The sequence below is a fragment of the Halichoerus grypus genome, chromosome 11 (genome assembly GCF_964656455.1).
Source record: "Halichoerus grypus chromosome 11, mHalGry1.hap1.1, whole genome shotgun sequence".
Classification (NCBI taxonomy): domain Eukaryota; kingdom Metazoa; phylum Chordata; class Mammalia; order Carnivora; family Phocidae; genus Halichoerus; species Halichoerus grypus.
Window position 1 is genome coordinate 2452437 of NC_135722.1, and position 22511 is coordinate 2474947.

General features: G+C 58.6%; 1 protein-coding gene across 2 annotated transcripts; it reads right to left on the bottom strand.

Annotated features, from left to right (window-relative positions):
• Positions 1–2095: 2095 nt before the first annotated feature.
• Positions 2096–20803, bottom strand: LOC118520041 (tumor necrosis factor receptor superfamily member 25-like). 2 transcript variants are annotated; one of them, XM_036067782.2, is made up of 11 exons: positions 20663–20803; positions 14102–14189; positions 12792–12920; positions 11501–11615; positions 10239–10318; positions 8052–8165; positions 7666–7704; positions 7542–7567; positions 6128–6427; positions 4278–4320; positions 2096–3348 (listed from the first exon to the last, which is right to left on the bottom strand). In XM_036067782.2, exons 1-11 carry the CDS (start codon positions 20744–20746, stop codon positions 3050–3052), a joined length of 1317 nt encoding a protein of 438 aa, XP_035923675.2. In that variant the 5' UTR covers positions 20747–20803; the 3' UTR covers positions 2096–3049. The 2 variants fall into 2 exon arrangements, with proteins under 2 accessions (XP_035923675.2, XP_035923673.2); XM_036067780.2 differs by having other exon boundaries at positions 10203–10318.
• Positions 20804–22511: the final 1708 nt, after the last annotated feature.

Consider the following 22511-nt stretch of genomic DNA (forward strand, 5'->3'; position numbering starts at 1 on the left):
CAGCCCCCTGCTGGCATTGCATCTCTCCCTGGGAAGCCACCCCCGTTTCCAGAAGCCCCCAAGAAGACAACACAAAGTGTGTGTGTGCCGTTTATTTCAAGGCCTGGAGCACAGACACGTCCCCACATTGCCGGCAGGGAACGAGAACGTGGATACAAAATCTGGAAAATGGGACGGTGGGTCCCGATGGCACCTCCCCCACGTAATTTAAGGCTCGGTGTGTATCTACAGGTGCGTGTGCAGATGCTCACGCACACACGCGCACACGCACGCACACACACGGCGGCACTTGACACACAAACAGGCGAGACGCCAGACGCTGCTTGCAGCCTGCCTAAGATATTGCAATTGCGTTTATTAAAAAAGTGTAAAACGGGAGGACCGTGCATCAGTCCCAGCAAAGTGGCAAACCTGGGCTTCCCCGTCCCAGGGAGTGCTGGGGCCCGTGCGGCCGCCCCCTGCGCACCCCTGCCCACGCACGCACAGCTGTGCCCGGGTACAGGTGTGCCCGCTCCCCTTGGCACGCCCAGGCTGTGCAAGGTGAGGGTGGGTTCCACTGGTGTATCGTGGGGGTCCCGTCCACCCAGCACAGAAGCAGAGTAAAATCCAAAAGTTCTCTCCAAAGGGACCCGACGCCTCCCCAGGCTCGGGGTCATACCCGGCCCGGCCCTGGGGCCCGCCGAACCCCCACACCCGGGGTCGCCCCGCCTGCTGGCTCTGGAGTCCCTCCCAGCCCTTAGCCCCGGGTAGTCGTCCGCCCGCCCGTGGCACCCGACGACCCCGCCGCGCGCACTCACCCTGCTCCCCAGAGGAACGGGACAGCTTAGAAATTGCAAACCAGCCAAAGAGACTCGGCTTCCCAGAATCTGATGCAACCAACGCCCCGCCCGCCTTCCGGGACACGCCCGGTCGCCAGGCAACCACCGCGGACTCAGGGCGCCGCCGCCTCGGGGCATGCTAGGAGTTGTAGTTGTCCCTGCTTCCTAGAGCACGCGGGGGGACACCCATTCCATTTGCCGACCTAGGAGGAGACCCGTTGCCGCCCGGGCGCGGGGTTCGGTGCCAGCGGGGGGGTCGAGGGGGGGGATGTGTGTGTGTGTGTGTTGCAGTTCGGCCTCGGGAGACAGGCATTAAGGACACAGCTCACGCACGCTTGCTGAAGTTAGCATTGCACCCAAGGGCGTGGGGACAAGCCCCAGCCCCAGCCCGCTGGTCCAGAGACAGGGCCGTCCAGAGACAGGAATGGGCTGGCCAGGACGGAGGACTGGTTGGAAGGAAGCTTAGAGGATGGGATTGCGGATGGGTGGGAAGTGCATGCCAGGGAGAGGGCTGTCCAGCAGATGACCCCCGCAGAAAGCAAGCCACTGAAAACTGCACGGTAGTGCAGAACGCGCAGAACAGCCCTGGCAAGAGATGGGGCCTGAGGCACAGGCCAGGGCTCGACCTTTTGGAGGCATCTTGTAAGCAGAGTCAAGAATGGCACGGAGCCGCTGAAGGGTCCCCACAGGACCGGGCACGGCTGGATTTGTGCTTTAGAACGCTCAGAATGCCCAGGGTGGCAGAACGAACTAGAGAGACCCGGAGGACAGCCAGACTGAAGCCTTTCAGTCGTCTAGAGGACAGTGAATGGTGGCCTGGACTAGCGGGGTGAGCACACAGTCCGGGGAGAGCCCCAGGAAGCAGCAAACCCTGGCACAGCGGGGGAGATGGGGAGACGGGGGGGGGGGGGGGGGGGAGGGGGACAAGGGAGCGGGTGGCGACCAACATCTCAGATGACGGAGCAGGTGTGGCATTTCCTTTAACTGGGAGTTGAAGAGGCTGGGTGCTGGATGGGAAGAAGCAGGCAAATCTGTGCCTAACTCGAGGGACCGGTGATGTTCGGGGTGAGGGGGGCAGAGTGGAGCTCACCTTCTGAGGCAAGCAATGGGAGGAACACCACAAACCAGAAGAGGCTTCTCCAGCCTCCGATCCTCAGTCCAGAGCCCTGCCTCTGGCAAATTACAGCCTTGGGGTCCGTGTCATCCTCTGTGCATGAAGCCCCTGCCAAGGATTCACACCCACGTTGTGTACCCACCGGAAATAAAAGGAAACACGATTTAAAATGTAAGTTTTATTAGGTAAAACTTAATTGCAGGGGTCCCTAAGTGGCTCAGTAGGCTAAGCACCTGGCTCTTGATTTCGGCTCAAGTTGATGTTAGGGTTTGAGACGGGAGCCCAATGGCAGGCTCTGCACTGGGCAGGGAGTCGGCTTAGGATTGCCTCTCTCCCTCTGCCCCTCCCCCTGCTCACAGAAATTCTCTAAGCTACATAAAATCTTAAAAAAACAAAAAAAAAAAACAAAAAAAGAGAAAAGAAAACTATAGGGGCGCCTGAGTGGCTCAGACAGTTAAGCGTCTGCCTTCGCATCAGGTCATGATCCCGGGGTCTTGGAATCGAGCCCAGCAGGGAGCCTGCTTCTCCCTCTCCCTGCCGCTCCCCCTGCTTGAACTCTCTCTAGTAAAAAAATATGAAAAAACACAACTATAAATATAGAAAAAAATGTAATGATATATTATCTATACTTGTGATAAATACGACATAAGGTCAAATCATTAAGTTACTCCTACTTACATAGGGGAACCTCAGTCAGAGGCAGAGTGTTCCAGGTCATGGGGACATCCGAGATCTCTGAGATTTAGCAGTTGATCAGTGCAGAAAAACGGCCTCCCGCCTCAGTGCCTGGGGAAAGGGCTGCGCAATGTGAGTGCAGCCAGCAGTCCCGGCTCCCGGCCCAACCAGCTCAGGACTCGCTGGGATCCACGTAGATCCTGCCCACCTCTGCTGCCTTGGCCACAGGCAGTCCCCACAGCTGGTCTGGCCCCGCAGGAAGCACTCTTGCTGGCATGTAGAACTGACCTCCCCATTGCAAACTACCTGTACAATCTATATAGAAAATGTGCACAGCCCCACCATGGATTCCAGAAGTTTCCAGTAAGATGCAAACGGGGAAAGGAGGTCAGATCACGTCCATTCAGGATCCGGCTTAACGGCATGATCCCGAGCCAAAACTTTAATCCGCGGTCTCCGAACGTCTGACCAGGATGCCTTCGGCAACTAACCCGTTTATAATATTTTCCAAGTACGTGTGTAGCTGCATCTTATGGAGGGCAGCGAAGAGTTTAAAAACAGAGGCTTCCCTTCCCAACTGGATTCTCCACCTAAGCAGCATCTGGTGATGCTGCTCCATCAAATTGCCGGGGTTTTGGCATTCGCAAATGTCAATGTCATGGTCCTGCAGCCCGATAAACCTCATAAATGTTTTCCAGTGTTTATCAGAAATCCTTTTTTCAAATTCATAGTAGATCCTGTCTGAAAAAAAGTAAAAGCAGAAAGGAGGACTGTTTACATTTCTGGGAGGACCGTGTGGCCCCTGCTGTCACAGCTCCCCAGGGATAGGTCCCAGGTGTCGCCAGCGTGCCCCAGGGCTGGGCGCCAACCAGCACGCCAAACCAGCACGCCACACCCAGGAGGTGGGAGGTCCTGTGGGACCCCGCCGATGTCCCAGAAATCGGGTCCAGGGGCCGGGAGACCGAGGTGGGGCCAAGGCTCTTGCCCTGCCTGTGGCTCATTACTGGAGCCTGGGAGATGGAGCCAAAGATCCGGGGAAGTCGGGAACTGCATGGGATCCCCAGTCTGCTGCAGGTCACCTGCGCTTTTGCTGTCCCTCGACACCCAGAGAGAGGCTGTAAGACGCACAAAACTGAGAAGGCCTCCAGCTGTCGGCTGGGGACCGTGGCTAGGATCTGAGACCGGAGGCAGGTTCTGTAACCTCGCCGGGTTTCAGACTACCGTCTCTTTAAATCAATCCAGAGGGGTGGTCTTGCAGAGCTGTTAGCGAAGATGAGATGTAAAACAGCACCTGTCATGTAGCAGGTCCCAAAAACCCTCCCTGAACGCCTGAGACAGCACAGAGTCCTAGCCAAGAGCGGGCCTGCTCGTCGAGGCTGCAACAAGTATTCCTAACCCCCTTCATTTCTCCTTCAAAACATGAACGCATCTTCCAATCAAAGCGGTAGTCAAAGCCGATGAATCCCACAAAACTCGTGTTTGACAAATGATGTGTCCCATGATGTCACTCCTGAGCGCGCAATAGTGCACCCCAAGGGGACAGATGGTGCCCGCGGCTGGACGCAGGCAAGTGTCCCCCTCTCAGAAACAAGGACACCAGGCCTTGGCATTCAGACCAAACAAGATGAAACCTTAACAGCATCTAGAAATGAGAGATGCAGATTACATACCTTCATTGGATGTATCTGTTACAAAATACTTAGTTTCATATTCCTGTGGAGAGAAGAAAACAACGTTGGTGCAGGAGAAGGAAGAATCGGTGTGGCTGAAGCCCAACCACAATCTGGTTGGAGGGAGCAGCAGGGTGAGGGCATGGGGCCTCTATGGACGGGCAAAGGCCTTCAGGGAGTCAGTCCTGCACCGGGGGCCGAGAGTTCACAGCCAACGTGTGTCCTCCGGGGCTCGCTGCCCCAGAACACGGCCGGGGCCCAGAGGTGGCCCAGTGGCCCCTGCTCGGGTGGGCAGGCAGGCAGGTACCCACTGAGCTGTGTCACCTGGGGATACCCAGCTCTGCTCCAGGGAATATGAACGGACAGCACTCCTGTCCACAGAAATGCACAGGGAACGCGAGACGGGACTCCAGAGAGGCTCCGAGCGGAGGCCAGAGCCAACACTGAGTGCCCGAGAGCGGCAGCCCCAACGCCCGCTTCTCCTGCGCATGAGGTCAGGCCGCCGGCTGCAGGCCCGAGGGCCGCGCCTTCAGCCCCCAGCTCTGCCTCCCGCCCGCGGCTGGCCCCCCACGGGACTCCCCGCTCTGGGCAGGGGCTGCTCGGCCATAACATGGGGCAAGAACGGGCTGAGAGAGACCCCCGGGCCTCCTGCTCAGATGGGCAAGGGTCCTAACGGCTCTACTGACTCGTCTCCGAGCCGGCAGGGAACCTGAACAACGTCAGGGCCTCTCTCCCTGCGGTGCTGCCTACGGACACTCGGCCCAGGAACCCAGTCCCCACGGTGGAGCTGGCGTCCTCCACGCCCACTCCAGGGGACCCCAGGGGCCACGGCGATCGGAACAGGAGCCGCGTGATCTCCTCCCTGGGACCCTGGCCCTCAAATCCTCGCCTGGGCCCTGCCTTCAGGATTCACACACGGGGCCCTGTCATTCCCCAAACCCTGGCTCTGTCCCTTCGATGCACATGCTGTCCCCGCTTCCGGAAGAGCCCTACTCCCCTGAGCCACGGAGCGGGTGTCTGCTCCTCTCGTCAAACTCAGGTGTCGACCGCAGGACGGGCTGCGCAGCCCCGCAACAGAGGATTGGGACCATTGCCGTCCCGCGAGCGAGCCCGACCCCACGGCCCATCCAGGGGCGCAGTGTGCGCTCGCCCCTCCCCCCGCCGCCCCGGCTGCACAGAGGCCATGCCCGGCACGCAGGACTTGCTGGCCGAGGCCCGCCGGGCCCATCTGAGACCCGCTCGCGCTCCGGAGCTGTGGTGTCCAGCACGTCCCAGCCTCGGGCCCTGGACTAGGACGCTCCGAGCCTCGGCGCCCTCCTCGGTGTCACAGCCCCTTCGGACAGCAGGTGGCCCCGGGCTCCTGTGCGCTGAATCGTAGCCCCACACGCTGAGTCCCAACCTCTCAACGTGACTAGTTAGGAATGGGGTCCAGGCGGACAACAGTCCTGTCGAGGTCGTGAGGGTCAGCCTCACTCCATCCTGACTGGCGTCCTCAGGCAAAGGGGAAATCTGGACATGGACTCGTACACAGGGACACACCCCGTGAGGACGGACGCAGAGCTTGGGGCGACGCTTCCGCAAGCCCCGGAGCCCGAAGCCAGCCAGATGCGAGCAGCCGCCGGGGGAGAGGCCTGGCCCGCTGGTCCCTCGCAGCCTCCCACACCTCCATCTGGACCGCAAGCCTCCAGGACGCGGAGACAGCACACAGCCCGCTGCAGAAGCCGCCCCGGGAAACGCGCACAGGGGCCGTGCAGAGCGCGCGCGTTAGCCCTGAGCACGGACTCCGCGCACAGTGAGCGCCAAGCAAGCAGAGGCTCTCGCTCCTCGGACCCCCCAGACGGCTCACCCACCTGCTCCAGGGTCCTGAGGGAAGGGGCCGCCTCGGGCCGGTCCTGCGGCCCGGGGGCGGCCGGGGCTGCCGTCGGTAGCGCCTGCTCTGGGGCCGCGGGGCTCCCCCCGAGCACCACCCGCGCCAGCTCGGCGCCCTCCTCCGGCTCCTCGGAGGGGCCTGCGTGGGGCCCAGCCTCGGGCTGCACGGCTGAGCCCCCCTCCTCCAGCGTGCGACAAGACGAGGACGTTTCTGTGGCAGGGGCTGGCCCGTCGCTCTCAGGATTCAGGGGCAGCAGCGACTCACTCTGCTGATGGCCAATCTGTGAGTAAAGGACGAAACCGTGTCTTTTGGTCACGGAAGCCTGCGGCACAGGTGCTTCCCAAGCCACGACTCTGGGGGGAGAAATACCGGGTAATTCCTACCAAATGGCAGACTGTTTCGTGAGGACTGTATTTGTCTGGTGACCTGCGCAACTAGCGGGGAGCTCAGGTGACTGGTAGCAATTACTAGCAATAAAGCATCTCTTTGTCTTTTAAGCAGACTCCCGCCCAGCGTGGCGCCCAATGGCGGGCTTGAACTCACGACCCCGAGTGCAAGACCTGACATGAGATCGAGAGCCGGAGGCTTAACCGACGGGCACCCCCAGGCGCCCGGGCACTACAGCATCATCGATTACGGAGGGTGTGACCCTGGTTTGGACACAGAACGCTACTGCACACTTAACAGTCTACGCTGGTGTGAGCACAACTTCTGCACACACCAGGGAAGTGAGCAATCCACGTGACTGGCTCCGTCGCGTTACGTGCTTTACGGCTGTGGGGTGGGACCACCTCCCCGCACCGTGCGCGTCGCCCGTGGGTCCGCAGCCGGAGCTCTGCGCCCGCACGAAGCACCTGACTGCGGGAGTTCACACTGCAGGAACGTGAGCCCTACACCAGCGGTGAGCGTGCGCGGACAGGCCGACTCTGAGACGCACGGACGCGGGGAGAGAGGCAGACACGGGCTGACACCTCAGCCCTACAACAACTGGGGTCTCCAGCCCGGGGGGGCAGGCAGAAAGGACCCTCCCAAGCGCCTCTGACAGAGCCCCCCCTTCCCGCCGCCCCTCCCCGATGCCAGACTCCGCCCGCACACTTGCAGGCCACGAGCTCTATTGCTTCGTGCTCCCCAGCGGACACCGAATGTTTCGGCAGCCCTGGGACGCTCTCGCACACCCCTCTGCCCCTGTGAGCCTCGTTTTCCACCCCGCCCTAGACTGACAGAATCTAAGTCTTCTTCCAGCACATTCTGGGGCTCCGATAAGCAGGCACACGCGAGGCTGGAAAGCAGGGGCTCCCGTGCGCCCACCGCTCACCCACCCCGGGTGGCTTTTGGGACTCGGCTGCCACCAAAGCCTGGTGCCACCGTTAGGGAAACCGCAGGACAATACTTACAGCGCTGTCAGGTCCGTCCAGCCTTCCTGAAGACCAAGAAGAAGAGAAAGATCAGAACTGAAATCGGAGCAATGACTTCTACGAGGGAAGAAACTGCTCTGAATTCACGACAAAGCGTCCTTACCTTTCCAGAAGCTGAAGAACCAGTGGTGAGGCCACACGCCTGCAAGGAGCAAGGAGGGGAGCGTCCTCGGGGCTCTGCCGCACCCAGCTCCCTGCCTCCCTCCGGGCGCCCCCACGCTGACGCAGCGCCCGTCTCTCCCTGCCCCATGGCCCACAGCACCCCAGACGCGACGTCTCCAGCCAGCTGACCGGAGATTCGGGTCTTAAGACCTGCGTGCGGGGAGCAGGCGAAGAGCTCCGAGCTCAGACACGAGAAGGACAAAATCAAGACAGCTGTGCTTTCACAGCAAAAGCCTCCTGGGGGACCCCCAACCCAGGGGGTCCACTTCGGAGCTCCTGATGGGGACTCGGAGCTGGTCCTCCAGGTCTGACCTGACCCTAATTTACCTTTCTTCTTATAGCAGTACGTGACGAGGAAGATAGCAATGATGAGGACGATGCCCAAGACGATGAAGAATAAAACAAGCCCACGGACGGACACATCCTTGGGTAATTCTTTTCCTGGAAGGAGACGAAACAGAGAATGGTGGAGCAGGGTCAGGCTCACGTTCCTCGCCCAAGTGACGAGTACAAAAAATCCTCGCTCCGGGAGGCAAGGAGGCACTGTGGTCTCCCCCGGCCCCAAGCCCTCTCTCCCGCTAATCATGGTCGTGAACGGCCCTAGTGGCAGGCAGGAGAGGCTCATGGTTCCCGTGTCATAGACGAGGACCCGGGGTCCTGCTCAGGTGGCTGGAAGGAGGAGGTCTGCACGGCCAGGGGAGCGGAGGGAGGTCCTGGTTTCCCGGGACCCGGCTCTGCATTTCCACCTGCACCAGCAGGAGGCAGAGCATGGCCAGTCCTGGCGGCAGCAAGGCCCTCCCACGGTGGCCCGAGGGACAGGCAGGTCCACCCCGAGGGGACACCTGCTGTAAGCACTCTGGTGACATCACAGCACCGACAGGACACACGGACACGGGGGCAGGACAGCCCCACTACACCCGGATGGTCAGCCACCAGGATGTCATCGGCGTCGGCAGCCGGGACCGGGAGGGATGGACGACAGGGCAGATCTCTCACATGGTGCCAAGTCTGACTCCGAGATTTTCTTTATGCTCTGATTAGGCCCTTCCTAATTTGTTCTTCTATCTTGGGCGTTAAAGTATCCGTTGAAAGTGCAAGTTACACGAACCAAAATCTTGTGGAAATCCACAAGACGGTGCTGCCCTGTAAAGGGACACCCCAACGTCCCAGAGCAGCCGGACGACCCGGACGCAGAGCCTCAGACGTCAAGGCCCGCAGTTAGGTGGACTTGGCCCAAGATGGGACAGAAGGACAGCCTCACACAGGGATGCTCGCTGCGCTGCCCCACCAAGGGACGCTGGCTACAGCTGGAAGGGACGGTCTTTGAAGGACACAATCCTGGGTCAGGTGTATGTGCAGATGGGAAAAACACACCGAACCTGGACCTCCTACCCCACACCCTGCCGGGTTCACTGCAGAACAGAATCAGGGAGGCAAACCCACACAGAACCCCTCGAGGCGAGCGAAGATTTCTCACACAGGACATACGAGTCCCAACCGTACGGGACACAGCGGTAAAGGGACCACATGAAAACGAAGGGCCGGTCCACCAAGACACCCTTACCGTCAGATAAGGAGACACGCCGAGGAGGAGATACTTGCAACACAAAGGGACTATCCGTGAATCTTGGAAGCCATCACCCACCTCTCCCAATACAGCTGACCTTTCAACAACACAGGTTTCAGCTGCCAGGGTCCAGGTACACGTGGAATTTCTTCAATACATACATTATGGAACCATCAACGTGTCTGCTCTTCCTTATGATCTCCTTATTACCGTTTTCTCTCTACTCTATGTTACCGTAACAATACAGCACGTGGGATACACGTAACACACAACAGAGCAGTCATTCAACTGCCCGGTCCCGCAGAGGCTTCATTCAACAGGACGCTATCAGTAGATAAGATTTTGGGGGGATCAAGGGCTCTCTGGGGATATTCCCGTGTGCGGGGAACCGGCGCCCCTCGCCCCATGTTGTTCAGGGCTCCGCTCTAACTATCAAAGCTAAGAAAGCAACCCCGCCTAGGACTCAACAGTAGGCAAGAGTCTCCCAGAGACACTCAGCACAAGAGGCCCAAAGGCTTGGGGCCTCTCACCTCTGCTCTCGGCTGCTGCCCGCCTCAAAGCCTCGGGTCCCAGCTGAGCGCCCCTGAAGGCAGCGACCTGGCCTGCTTTTGGGGATCCCATGAAAGGAGAGATGGAGGAGGTGCCGACTCACCGGGAGAAAACCGCGGGCCTCACGGAACCCAGCCGCTCCCCTCCCCTCCTGCTCCGCCGGGCGCGGGACGCCAGCAGCGAGCGTCCCTGTCGGCCCACGCAGCCCGGCACGGGAGCCTAGGACGCGAGCCACAGCGCGGCTCTGAGCCTTCCGTTTACTCAAGACAGGGCCGTGACCGTGGCCCATGGGCCCAACACAGCCCACTGCCCATTCCCGCAAGTCTGAATGGCACCCAGGCCTGCCAAGCCTAACGTCTTACCTTCACGGGGCAGGTCTGATGGCGTCCGGCTCTTACCTGGTGCCTCCGTACCAGCTTCTGGGTCACAGACTGTATCGTGTGTGACATTGCAGGACTGAAGGACAGCGCCAGGACATCTGACAGAGGGAGGAAACCCGGAGCATTATTCCGCCCTGCCTGGTACGGCCCCAAACATCCTTCGCACCACCCACAGGTCAGGGGTCACGAGGAGCCCCGGCTCCCCGGATGCCCCGCCAGCCCTCGGGCTCTCACTGCCGGGCATCTCCCCGGCTGCCTGGCCCAAACCGGTTCACTGAGGAGTAAAGCTCTGTCCCATGCTCTGTGACATGTGGGGGGTGGGGCAGGGCCTCCCCCTGTTCCTGGATAGCACTGCGTGTGCTGGGAGGACGGGCCCTGCTGTAGCTGAAGAAAGAAGGTAGCCCAAAGGTGAAGCGCGTGCAAAAGGGGACGTGCAAGCGAATCCAGAGAAGCCAGAGGCTTGATCGAACCGGACCTCAAAGCGGTCCTCACTTTGGACTCGCAGGTCCAGGAAGCTACCGCTGGACACGGTCTGGGTCATGTCAGTTCACGACGTGCCGCACAAAGGAAAGGCGAGCTATCTCTTTAGGGGCTCCGCACTGTCGGCGTCCCCAGGAGGTCCTCCCCAGTCGGTGTCCACCCAGAACCTCGGGAGGGGGTTTGCAGAGATGCTCACGTGACGGATGCGGTCACGCCAGACTACGGCGGGCCTTCATCCACGACCGCTGTCCTTACAGGACGGAAGAGTGTATCGGGACAGAGAGAAGGCCGGGTGCAGACAGACAGACACAAGCACGCGAAGACGACCTCAAGCGGACAGAAGCAGAGGCAGGTAAGCCCAGGAGCCCCGAGGCGTGCCGGCACCATCGGAGGCTGGAAGAGGCGAGGCAGGGTCCTCCCCCAGGGTCTGCAGAGGGAGCTCGGCCCCGCTGACCCCTGGCTTCAGACTTCTGGTCTGCAGACTGTGAGAGAACACACCTCTGTTGGTTTTCTCACAACCACCCAGGTGTGGCCGTGTGTCAGCAGCCACAGGTCACTCACGGTGACGCGTTCACGCTGCTCTGCAGTCACTCCATCTGCCTACACCTCTCCTCCCCCGGAACCCTCGACGGCTCCCTCCTCCCTCCCTGGGCCTCTGCTCAAGAGGCCAGTCCCCCCCCAAGCGCTCTGCCCCGCGTGGACTCGTCACTGCCCCCGTGTCTGCACCGTCTCCACCACGCTGGGCGCTTAGGGTCTGCTACCGTGAGCACAGGGGGGGCCCACACCCGCGCCCCCAGCACCTTCGACACCGGAAGCAATTCTCCACGCAGCTCGGTGAGTCGCAGAAGAAGCTCCCCGACGCGCACTGGCACTGCCGGTCGCGGGTCCGTGTGCACGCGGCCACCATCTCCTGGTCTGAACGGGGAGGGCTGAGGGTCAGCGCCGGGGGCAGGACCGTCCCCGCCCACACCGGGCTGCGCCCAGCACGGAACCCGGCCTCCCCTTCCCTTCTGTGCAGGGGCGGAGAGGGGCCAACAGCCAGACCTCACCCCTGCATCCCGGCCGAGGGGCCAGGGCCACCTGCTCAGAAGCCACCCCCATCGTTCCGTTCACCTCGTTCGCCCCACACAGAAGAGCACAGCGCCGCCAGGGATGCCGCGTGAGTGACACCTCAGAGAGAGAACGGTAGGCAGGGGGACCCCTCCTCCTCCAGCAATACCCACCCCTGCCTCTCTGCACTGAGTCGTAACATGAGGGAGGGGGAGTACGCGCTCTCTCTTCCTCCTGAGAGTTTTGACAATTGTCAGCTCCTTAGATTGCATGAAAATACCTGTTCCGATTTTTTTTTTTTAAATAAAAATTGTTACTTAAAATCTTCAGCGGGCCGCCTAGATGGCTCAGACGTTAAGCGTCTGTCTTGGGCTCAGGTCATGATCCCAGGGTCCTGAGATCGAGCCCCGCATCGGGGTCCCTGCTCAGCAGGAAGCCTGCTTCTCCCTCTCCCACTCCCCTTACTTGTGTTCCCTCTGTGTCTCTGTCAAATAAAACCTTTAAAAAAAATAAAGAAAATGAAATAAAATCTACAGCAGGATATCTTGGGAATCCACTGATTCTAAGAATCCTTTCACAGCGATCTGATATCCTTAAAACACAGAGTCTTCTTACTTATAATCTCGATTCTCTGCATAAGTAGACTTTCTTCAATGTTGTCTGTTCACATAAACAGAAATTTTATACATCCTTTCCTAGATTTTCTCAAAGTTTCTTATCTTTTCTTTGCTAATCCAAACAGTATCTTTTTAAAGAATGACATCTTTTAAAACAACTTGATGCTCCTACATAGAAATAGAGAGAACCTTTTGTATATGACCCTTGCCCCGAGCGTCTCTAAGATCCTGACTCCCGGAAGGCTGATTCTTTAACCAGGTGCACCCACCATCATGATAAGAACACCCCGAGATCGGTACCCTGCAGCTCTGTCATTGTGTTCATCTGACATCATTCCGTTTGGGGCAACGCCGACAAGCTGAGGCCAGGAGGCTACGTTTCCAAACCCCGAGATCCCACTGTGCCGGACTGCAGCGCACTTACCCGCCCGACACTGAGTGCACGGCTGGCAGCTGGTCTCCTCGTTTGGGTGGGAGAGGAAGCTTTCGGGTTCGCATGGGCTACATATCGTAACACCATGGTTTACCCCACAGTCCGCGCTGACATGAGAGCCTGAAAAGGAGGGAACACAGAGGTGAGGTGGGGGCCCAGAGCGGACCCGACCCCGAGGCCTCTACTGGAGGACCAGACCTCGCCACTATCTCCTTGGAACGTTCTGGACTGACACTTGGCCTCACGTGTCCCAGGAACTGGGGACCTGGTGCCCCACGGCTTTCAGCGACATCTTGGAACACGTGTCAGCAGGTGGTTTTGAGCATACACACTGGAGGCTCCTGTGGCCGGTAACGTCTGTGTGTCCGCCCCATGCCCCCGGGGTGGGCTGACAGCTCCCGGCTCATCTACAGGGAACGCCGGAGGGCTCGAGACAGAGTCTCTGACCAGTCCCGGAGGAGCCCCCCGGTCTAGCGCTTGCCTCGGGCAAAGGCCGTAGCTGAGACAATCAGCCCTTGCTGGGAGGCGGCTGTCACACCCCGGACCTGCACACAGGCTGAGTTCACAAGGTTCCCAGTCGAAGCGCCCGGGGCTAATCCATGCCCACATGCCTGGTGCGTACAGAGCTGTGCTGGGAGCGTGTCAGGGGAGTGGGCCAGGTGGGGACCTTCAGTACCCGAAACGGGAGCCCTGCGGGCGCAGGGAGTGTGCGGGGCCGTGGGTGACGCCGGTGGCGATGGGTAGAGGGATGTGGCTGGCCCGCGCAAAGACGAGATCCGTGAAGGAACTCTCACGGACGGCGTGTGCACATCCGTCTGCGAGTGGAGATGAGGTACATGCTGTGGGGGGTGGGCAGAGCAGGCACCCGAGGCCTGCGGCCCCCTCCTGCTCTATGGGGTCATTCAGAGCATCCTCACGAAGGTGAGTAAGCCTCCGTGCACGTGCTGTGCCTGAGCACCGTGGTCGCCCCTGCCCCGCTAGGACCCTCCTCGCCAGGGGTCCGCAGTCACCCCAACGGGAGGACAGCTAGGAGCATCCGGCCTGGCCGTGCACCCCCATGTTGTCCTCCAGCCTGCTGAAGGACCTCCCTGAACAAAACAAGCCCACAACCCTGTTCACAGGAGAGGCCCCCCAGGGGGCCAAGATGGGGGGCTGGCTGCCAAGGAGCGGTCCACCCACCTGAGCCAGGGGGGGTCTCCCCGCCCAGCCTCCAGCTCTGTGTGCTCCAAGGGCCCACAGCCGCCCTTCTCCAGCCTGGGAGGGCCGCCCCTCAAGGCTCCAGAAGATGCCCTGGGACTCACCGGCAGGACACTGCTTGCAGCACCGGCTGAGACCCTCAGGCTTGTACTCATCGGGGCCGCACTCGGGCTCACCGCCTGGCAGGGGCACCTTCGATCCAAAAAAGGAGATGGGGGTCATCAAGAGAAGCCCCTGCTGCACACGGAGCCGCACACATCCTCCAGCGGGACACGTGCGAGCACACACGGGGACAGCCACCTGCCACCTCACGGGGGTGGGCTCTGTTGGGGGAGCCCATGTTGGGAACTTCCTACGGATCTCTGTGCTTTTGCACTTGGGATCCGGACCAGTGCTACTCCGGGGCAAAATGTTCTTTCGTTTCCCAAAACATGTGCTCAGGTCCACTCTTCCCATTGTTGCTGTCTAACCTGCTGGCCCGGCCAGGACTGAGTCGTCTGGGCCTGAATATTGCTTTTTTTGAAATGATTTATTTATTTATTTCAGAGAGAGTGCACGAGCAGGGGGATGCGTAGGAGGAGAGGGAGACAGAATCCCAAGCAGACTCCCCGCTGAGTGCTGAGCCCGACACGGCTTCGATCCCACGACTCGGAGACCGTGACCTGACCCAAAAGCAAGACTCGGACGCTCAAGGGACCGGGCCACCCAGGTGCCCCGACCATTTGCTTTTGTTCTAGTTCATCTGTTCAGCGACTACGTATTTATGTGTCAACAAAGCACATCATCTGCTGGCTGGGAACAGGGGATCTGAGTGTGTGCACCTGCCACCTGCGTGCACACACACTGGAGCCCCCTCGTGGTGTGGTCCTGACGTTTTACATCGTTACTGATGGTTTTCTGCTCGCTCTATTGGTGTTTGAGGTACAGTAAAAGCTCGACCAAGTTCATGGATGTCAGATTTCACCAGACAATTACGCCAGCTTCTGCTGTGTGTGCTGCGGCCGCTCGGGCGGATGCGTGCGATGTCATGACCGCTGCAGTTAAAGCCCTGCACCCCTGCCGTCCGCTGAATTCGGGTCTACGAGCCGGCCCGCTCCGTGACACTCCTCCGTAACCCCGAAGCGGCTCCTCGCGGCAGCTCCCGGCACGCGCAGGACTGCAAGACTCTCTTGCCGGACTGTGCTGCTACCACTCCTCGCATCTCTAGCCGAGAAGGGCCTGCCGTCCACCTTCACCCCGTCTGCTTCCCGCCCAGCCGCGCTACTTCCTTTTAGGCAGAGCTCTGAAAACACCACCTCGCTAGACTTTCCCTTCTACGCCAACCCGATCATTCGGAAACGAGTTCCACCTATTTGCAGGTGCTGGACCATCACCGTATTTACGTTTCCTCCTGCCATCTCATGTTGTGTTTTTAATATCCCACTTTCTCGGATTCTTTTTTGCCTGCTTTTCAGGCTTTCGCTTCCTTTATTCCTCGTCTCCACATCCCTTTTTTTCCCTTCCCACGGACACTGATGAGGTTCCATTTTTAGTTTCTAGTGGTTTAGGGTACATTGTAATTTGGGCGAAACATAAAGGAACAAAATCAGATTCAGGTGGGCTTCCCTCTGCCAACACCACAGTCATAACTGTTTCAGGCAAGAACGTATCAATGAACGCACGTTCGTGAACGAAAGCTCCTGCGAAAACAGAATATTTACACACTTTCAAAGGCAATGCCCCTGAAGATACTTGCTAATTACAGACGGAGAAAATATTATTAAGTTTACTGTGAAGACACCTGGCAAACACCACCTGAACTGTCAAAGTCAGCGTCGCCACGGAAGGAACAAATCGATGTCCTGTGTCATGTGTCTTTTGAGATGGTGCAGGTGAAAGGACACAAAGTCGCCTCTATGGTATTTTTCCCCAAAATGCCAAACTCACATTTATTCACAAAAAGCCAGCACACAAACCCAAACTGAGAAGCGTTGTACTAAACGATGGGTCAGTACTCTATAAGCGTGTGAAGATCATGGAAGAGAAGAAAGACTGAGAACAACTCAGCCTGAGGACAGGGGTGGGACAGCAGGGGACTTGAAGGGAGTCTGGGGACAGAAGGTCAGCACCTGTTTCAACCTTTGCCCCATTCTGAGCATGGAGTGCAGACACCCTCCTCTAGAGGTCTGCAAGGTCACTACCAGTGCTCTTAGTCTGTGCTATTTTAGTTGGCGGGAGGTGTTTTTTTTTTTTTTTTTTTGAGGGTATCGTTTTTTCTTTTCTATCAGGCTAACATGCAGGGCACTCAAAAGTAACCGTCTGAAAGTGTAGAATACGGTGGCCTCCAGCCCACGGACGCTGTTGCACAACCATCTGGACTATTTCGGTAACTTAAAAAGTCCAAAGGTACTTCAAAATCAAACCTCAAAAATTAAACACCTTGTAAAAAAGAAAAAAATATCTCAAGAGGAAAGCGGCTTTCCTTCCTGGAACTCAGCCTGGTCAGTAACATAATGGAGGCCATTTCCTTCTGTCCGGATGAGGCTCACCGGCTCAGCCAGCAAGGGGACGCTTCAAGTGGCAAAAAACAGTAAAAAAAAAAGTCCTGTCCTGTGCCCCAGCCACTGTGGTGTCGGGGCCACCGGCCTCCGCCCCACCCCCACTCCGCCCCGAGTTCGGCCCAGTGTCGGCTCTGGGATGCCAGAACCCGGTGCTCCCACCCCCCAGCCAGAAGGAGTGGGGCTGGGAGGGTGGGTGGTCTCAGCTGTACGCTGGTGGCATGCTGGGGACCCTTCCTGTGTGCCCTGACCACCCAGGCCCAGGACAAGGGTGGGGCAAAATGTAAGCCCCCCCCCCCACTCAGCAACCAAGATAAAACTACATGATCCAATAATTTAAAAACTGGAATCAGCAGACGGCTACCAGCTGTTGTGAGTACAGTTTTCCTGGAACCAGAGGACGAAGGGTTCCCCATGGTCCCACCGGAGGCCCACCTACCGGCAGCAATGCTCCCACCCCCATGGGGCTCGCCCCAGCCAGAGGTCCCCCTGCTCTCCGCCCTCCCCTCAGGCCCCAAGGCCCCTCCAGCCCCTCACTTCTGTGTCAAGACATCCCTAAGGAATTGCAATGGCATGTGGGAACCACAGCCATCCAGCATTTGCACACCCCCAAGACTCCAGTGGGGAAGCCCTGAAGAGCCTGCGAGAAGCTTAACCCTTCAGTGAACAAGAACATGCCACCCATCTGAAGTGAGCATCTCCTTCCGGGCAACCCCAGCCTCACAGAGAGGAAGGTCCAGGAAGGGGTCCTGAGAACCCTGAGCCCAGCCCAGTGGGTATATTGCAACCACGCTGAGAAGAGAGGCATTTCCCCTGCACCTTCGAAGACAGGCTGGCAGGCAATTTCCAGAAGGTGCAGATTCCAAGTTCTCTCCGCCTTAAAGCTTCAGCATGTATGACAAGGAGCTGATGGAAGAACGGACCCTGACTAAGCACCAAGCAACACATTCTGATGCACGACCAAGTTTCATGGAATCAAAGGCTCTCTGCTTCTGCACAGCGAAGGAAACCATCGACAAAATGAAGTGGCAATCGACCGAACGAACGGGAGAAGATACTTGTGAACGACATACCCAACAAGGGCTTAACGTCCCAAACAGACAAAGAACTCATACAACTCCGTTAACAAAAAAAACAAACAACCAGCTTAAAACATGGGCACAGGACCCGAGTAGACATTTTCCAAAGACGACAGAGATGGCCAACAAACCCGTGAAAAGATGCTCAGCATCACCCATCATCAGGGAAATGCAAATCAAAACCACAATGAGATTTCACCTGGCTCTTGTCAGAAGAGCTGGGATCAAAGAGACAAGAAATAGCCCAGTGTTGGGGTGAGGCTGTGGAGAAAAGGGAACCCTCCCGGACTGTTGGTGGGAGTACAGAGTAGCGCAGCTCCTCTGGAAAACGGGATGGAGGTTCGTCAAGAAAGTAAAAATAGAACTACCCCACGACCCAGCAATGCAACTTCTGGGATTAACCTCACCCATGTGAAAAGACATATACACCCCTGTGTTCCTGGAAGGATTATTTACAACAGCCTCGATATGAAAACACCCAGAGAGTCCACGGTGATCGATGAACAGGTAAGGAAGATGGGGTATATATACACGGTGGAATATTCGCCACAAAAAACAATGAAATTCACAATAAAAAAGGAGAAAAAGAAAGAAAAGGCTCTCTGGGTCAAGTTTTTCAGTGCGTCAACGTGGTCTTGCAGACATCACCAGACATGCTTGACTACAGGACACAAAGAGTCCCCCCATCGAGGAATCTGGGAGCCACCAGCGTGGAAGGCGGAAATATGACGAGGACAGAGAAATCGACAAGCCATCGGACCTGGCTGATCTCATTCTGAACGTGCTCTGGAAAAATCTGCTTATGCACACCTGGCAAATACACGGGCAGAAACAGGCAGCCCCAGGGGCGGAGGGCACCTAGAAGAAGGTGTTAGGTAGGAATGCCCTCCGGTCAGGAAAACACCAAGACTGGACTGAACTCAGGAATTCGACAAACAACCTGAAACTGACACACAGACCGTATTTACAAAGCACTAAAATCAGGGACGCCTGGGGGGCACGGTCGGTTAAGCATCTGACTCTGGGTTCTGGCTCAGGTCAGGATCTCAAGGTTGTGAGATCAAGCCCTGTAATGGGCTCTGCGCTCAGCTCACAGAGTCTCTTGAATTCTTTCCCCCTCTGCTCTGCTCTCTCTCTCTCTCTAAAATAAATCAAGGGGCGCCTGGGTGGCTTAGTTGGTTAAGCATCTGCCTTCAATGCAGGTCATGTCCCTGGAGTTCCGGGATCCAGCCCCCCACTGGGCTCCCTGCTCAGCACGGAGGCTGCTTCTCCCTCTTCTCCACCCCTGCTCCTGCTGTCTCTCTCAGATAAATAAACAAAATCTTAAAAAACAAATAAAGAAATAAAATCTGGGGTGCCTCGGTGGCTCAGTGGGTTAAGCCTCTGACTTTGGCTCAGGTTATGATTCCAAGGTCTGGGATCCAGTGCCACGTGGGGCTCCCCCCTCAGAGGGAAGTCTGCTTCTCCCTCCCCCCCTGCCCCTCCCCCTACTCATGCCCGCGCCCCTGCTCTCTCTCTCTCCAATACATAAATAAAATCTTTAAAAAAATAAATAAAAGCTTTTTTTAAGTTTAAATAACAGTATGGAGGTTCCTCAAGAAGTTAAAAATAAACCTACCCTACACCCAGCAATTGCACTAATATTTACCCAAAAGACACAAAAGTAGTGATCCAAAGGGGCACCGGCCCCCAGTGTTTATAGCAGCAATGTCCACAATAGCCAAACTATGCGAAGAGCCCAGATGTCCATCAACAGATAAATGGAGAGAGATGATGTGGTATATGTACAATGAAAATTACTGAGCCATCAAAAATAAAAGAAAAGAAAGAAATCTTGCCATTTACATCGACACGGATGGAACTAGAGGATATTATGCTAAGTGAAATAAGTCAATCAGAGAAAGACAACGATCATATGATCTCACTCATATGTGGAATTTAAGAAACAACAGAGAGGATCCTAGGGGAAGGGAGGGAAAGATAAAACGAAATCAGAGAGGGAGACAAAGCATAAGAGACTCTTCACTCTAGGAAACACACTGAGGGCTGCTGGACTGGATGGGGGTGGGGGGCTGGGTGATGGGCATCAAGGAGGGCAGGAGATGTGATGAGCACTGGGTGTGATACGCAACGCATGAGTCACTGAACTCCACCTCTGAAACGGTAATATACGTTAATTAATTGAATTTAAATAAAATTAAATTAAAATTAAAAATCAAGAAATGAAAATAAAAGCACTAAAATCAGAAAGGACATCCTTTTCAGGGGAGAAACACAGCAACGCTGTAGCCAAACCGGCTTCCAGGAAACTCAGCAGATCGCTGGGTGTGGAGAGCCTGGGCCTCCTGTCGCCCTCCGGCAGAGAGAGGACGACGCAGCCCCCAGCCCCCAGCCCCCAGCCCGACTGCGGACTTCGAGCCCCTCGGGGGAGCGGCGAACGCAAACCTGCACACTGCGGTTTGAGGCTAACGCTCCGGGGCCCCGCAATCCGATCCTCTGAGCTTGCGGTGTCCGGATACGTTACCAAGTATGATCACGGGTCCCAATGCAATGCCACAATCTCGGCCCCAACCCATTTCTGCGCGAACGTGGGATGGCCGGAAACACAGCCCCAGTGATTTACAGCAGATTAAAGAGGACGCTTCCCGCGGGAACTCGCGCAGCCTCCCTCCCGTCCCCGTGCCGGCCGGGCGCCCCGCCAGCCCCGGGCTCCGTCCGCCCCGAGGGAGCGCGCGCGGCCTGCCGGGCCTGCCCCGGGACCCTTCCCCGCCCGCGGCAGGCTTGTCCGGGCACGCACGGTCTCCGGGACCGCTCCGCGCGCCTCGGCCGCCCCGCCCGCTCCGGCTCCCAAACCTGCGCCGCCCCCACTCTACCCGCCGCGCCGGGCCCCCCACCTGGGCCAGCACCCCCACCCTTCCGCCCCCGCTTCAGGGCCCTTCCCTGCCCGCTGCCGCGCCTCTCCCACTGCTCCGCGCGCGGGCCCAGCCGCTGCACGCCCCCTCCGCGCCCCCCCGGCCCCAGGCCGCCCCCGCAGCCCCGCCCCGCTCACCGCGGCTCCGCGAATTAGCGGCAGGGCGCACAGCCCCAGGGCGCACAGCCCCAGGGCGCACAGCGCGTTCTCCCCTCCGCCCATCGCCGCGCCGCGGACCACACAGCCGACGGCCGCTTCAGCCGGGTGTACTTCTGGGGCGGGGCGGGGCCAAAGGGGGCGGAGCCCGGCAGGAATGTCACTCGCGCGAGCCGGCCTACCTATCCGAGCGCCGCGCCCCTGGTGGGCGGAGCCTCGCCTCCCACGCGCTGCCTTACAGGGCGGGCGAGGACGTAGACGGAGGCGGTGACGTCATCTCTAAGCGCCGGCCGTGGGCTCCGAGCCGGAATCCCGGTGCGGGACGGAGCCGCCGCCTCTTCTGGGCCCGCCCTCAGCGGGGCTCCTCCTTCTGCCGCTGCCCCGCCGCCCCCTCGTGCGCGCTCTCTTACTTATTAATTTGCGAGAGGGAGCGAGCACCCATGAGCAGGGGGAGCGGGGAGCCGACGACGACGTGGGGAGGGGGCGGCTCGTGTTTCAGGGGCACAGAGCTTCGGTTCGGGAAGATGGAAAGTTCTGGAGTCGGACGGTGGGGATGGGTGTGCGACCGCACAGCTGCCCTTAAGGCTGCGCAGCTGGGCACCCGACACTGGGTCAGATGGAAAATGTGACGCGTTTTACCGCAATAAAAGCAGAGTCATTAGAAACCCGCCCGGAGCAGATGTGCGGCAGTGCGATGTCCGGCGCAGCCGGGGCCGGGCGGCAGGGTCCTCGTCTCGGGTGAGGAAGGGTGCGTGTCGCGGACACACCAGGCTGACGTGATAGTTTATTAAGCGAAGCTGAGAGCCGGACGAGAGCTCTAGAGCGACAGCGGTCCGGGATGGGCCGCCACTGAGGGGCTCCTGCTGGGTCTTCTCCGGGGGCCACCCGGGAGCTCCAGTCGTGCGATGTCCCCGCTGAGCGGCGCGACTGCGTCTCCGCTGAACGTCTCGTCGGAGGATCGAGGCAGACGAGGGGGTCTGGGTGTGGTCGCCTATCTCCGCTTTCGTCGGCCTCGGCGTTTGTGCGGTTTCTGGTGGGCCCCGCCGTGTCGCCCCTCCGTCTCTGTCCCCGCGGAGCCCCGCCGCGCCCTTACCACCTTTGCAGCACCCGCCTCGAGGAGCGCAAGGGAGACAGACAGACCTCGTCCTGAGCACCGGTTTCAGGAGGTGGGGCAGGCTCCCCAACCGGCTGTCTAGGTACGCTCCTCCGGGCGCAGTCAAACTGAGAAAAGAGACTTTTACTAGTTTCAAGACCTTCAGCAGCATGAGTGAGCATTTCTGTGTCCTAATGAATAACGTTTCCTCCTAGAACACGACTCCGTCGTGTGTCCGGGGGCGACGCCCAAAGCGCTACCCCTTAACTCTTTCAAAGCCCAGACGTCGGCCAGAGCGATGGGCAAGAGAAAAAAGGCATCCAAATTGGACAGAAGCAGCAAAACTCTCTGCTCAGAGAGGTCACCGCCTTACTGCAGAAAACCGTAGAGATGCCGCTGAGCAAACCACAGTCCGTTAGAGCTAATAAAGTCTGGACCGAAGCCTGATGGGGTGGACCATCATATCCCACAATCTCAGAGGCAGCGATTGGTGGGGCTCTGCAGAGTGGGGCCATCACAGCCAGAACTGAGGCCCGCAACGCAGCCCACTTTGGGGGCAACCTGTCCTGCGCAGGTGCGCTGGGCTGGGCGGGAGGGAGCTGTGCTGGGCCCCATGCCCCCCGGGGTGGGCCTCCTGCAGGGGGCAGGGCAGGTAGGGACACAGCCCCCTGCTGGCATTGCATCTCTCCCTGGGAAGCCACCCCCGTTTCCAGAAGCCCCCAAGAAGACAACACAAAG

Excerpts from the sequence above, each read along its gene's own strand:
- LOC118520041 (XM_036067780.2), bottom strand. The coding sequence starts at position 20,746 with ATGGGCGGAGGGGAGAACGCGCTGTGCGCCCTGGGGCTGTGCGCCCTG. Across the intron at positions 11,616-12,791 it reads GTGCACTCAGTGTCGGGCGG|ACCAGGAGATGGTGGCCGCG; the intron begins GTAAGTGCGCTG and ends CTCCCCGTTCAG. Across the intron at positions 8,166-10,202 it reads ATCAGACCTGCCCCGTGAAG|GAAAAGAATTACCCAAGGAT; the intron begins GTAAGACGTTAG and ends GTCTCCTTCCAG.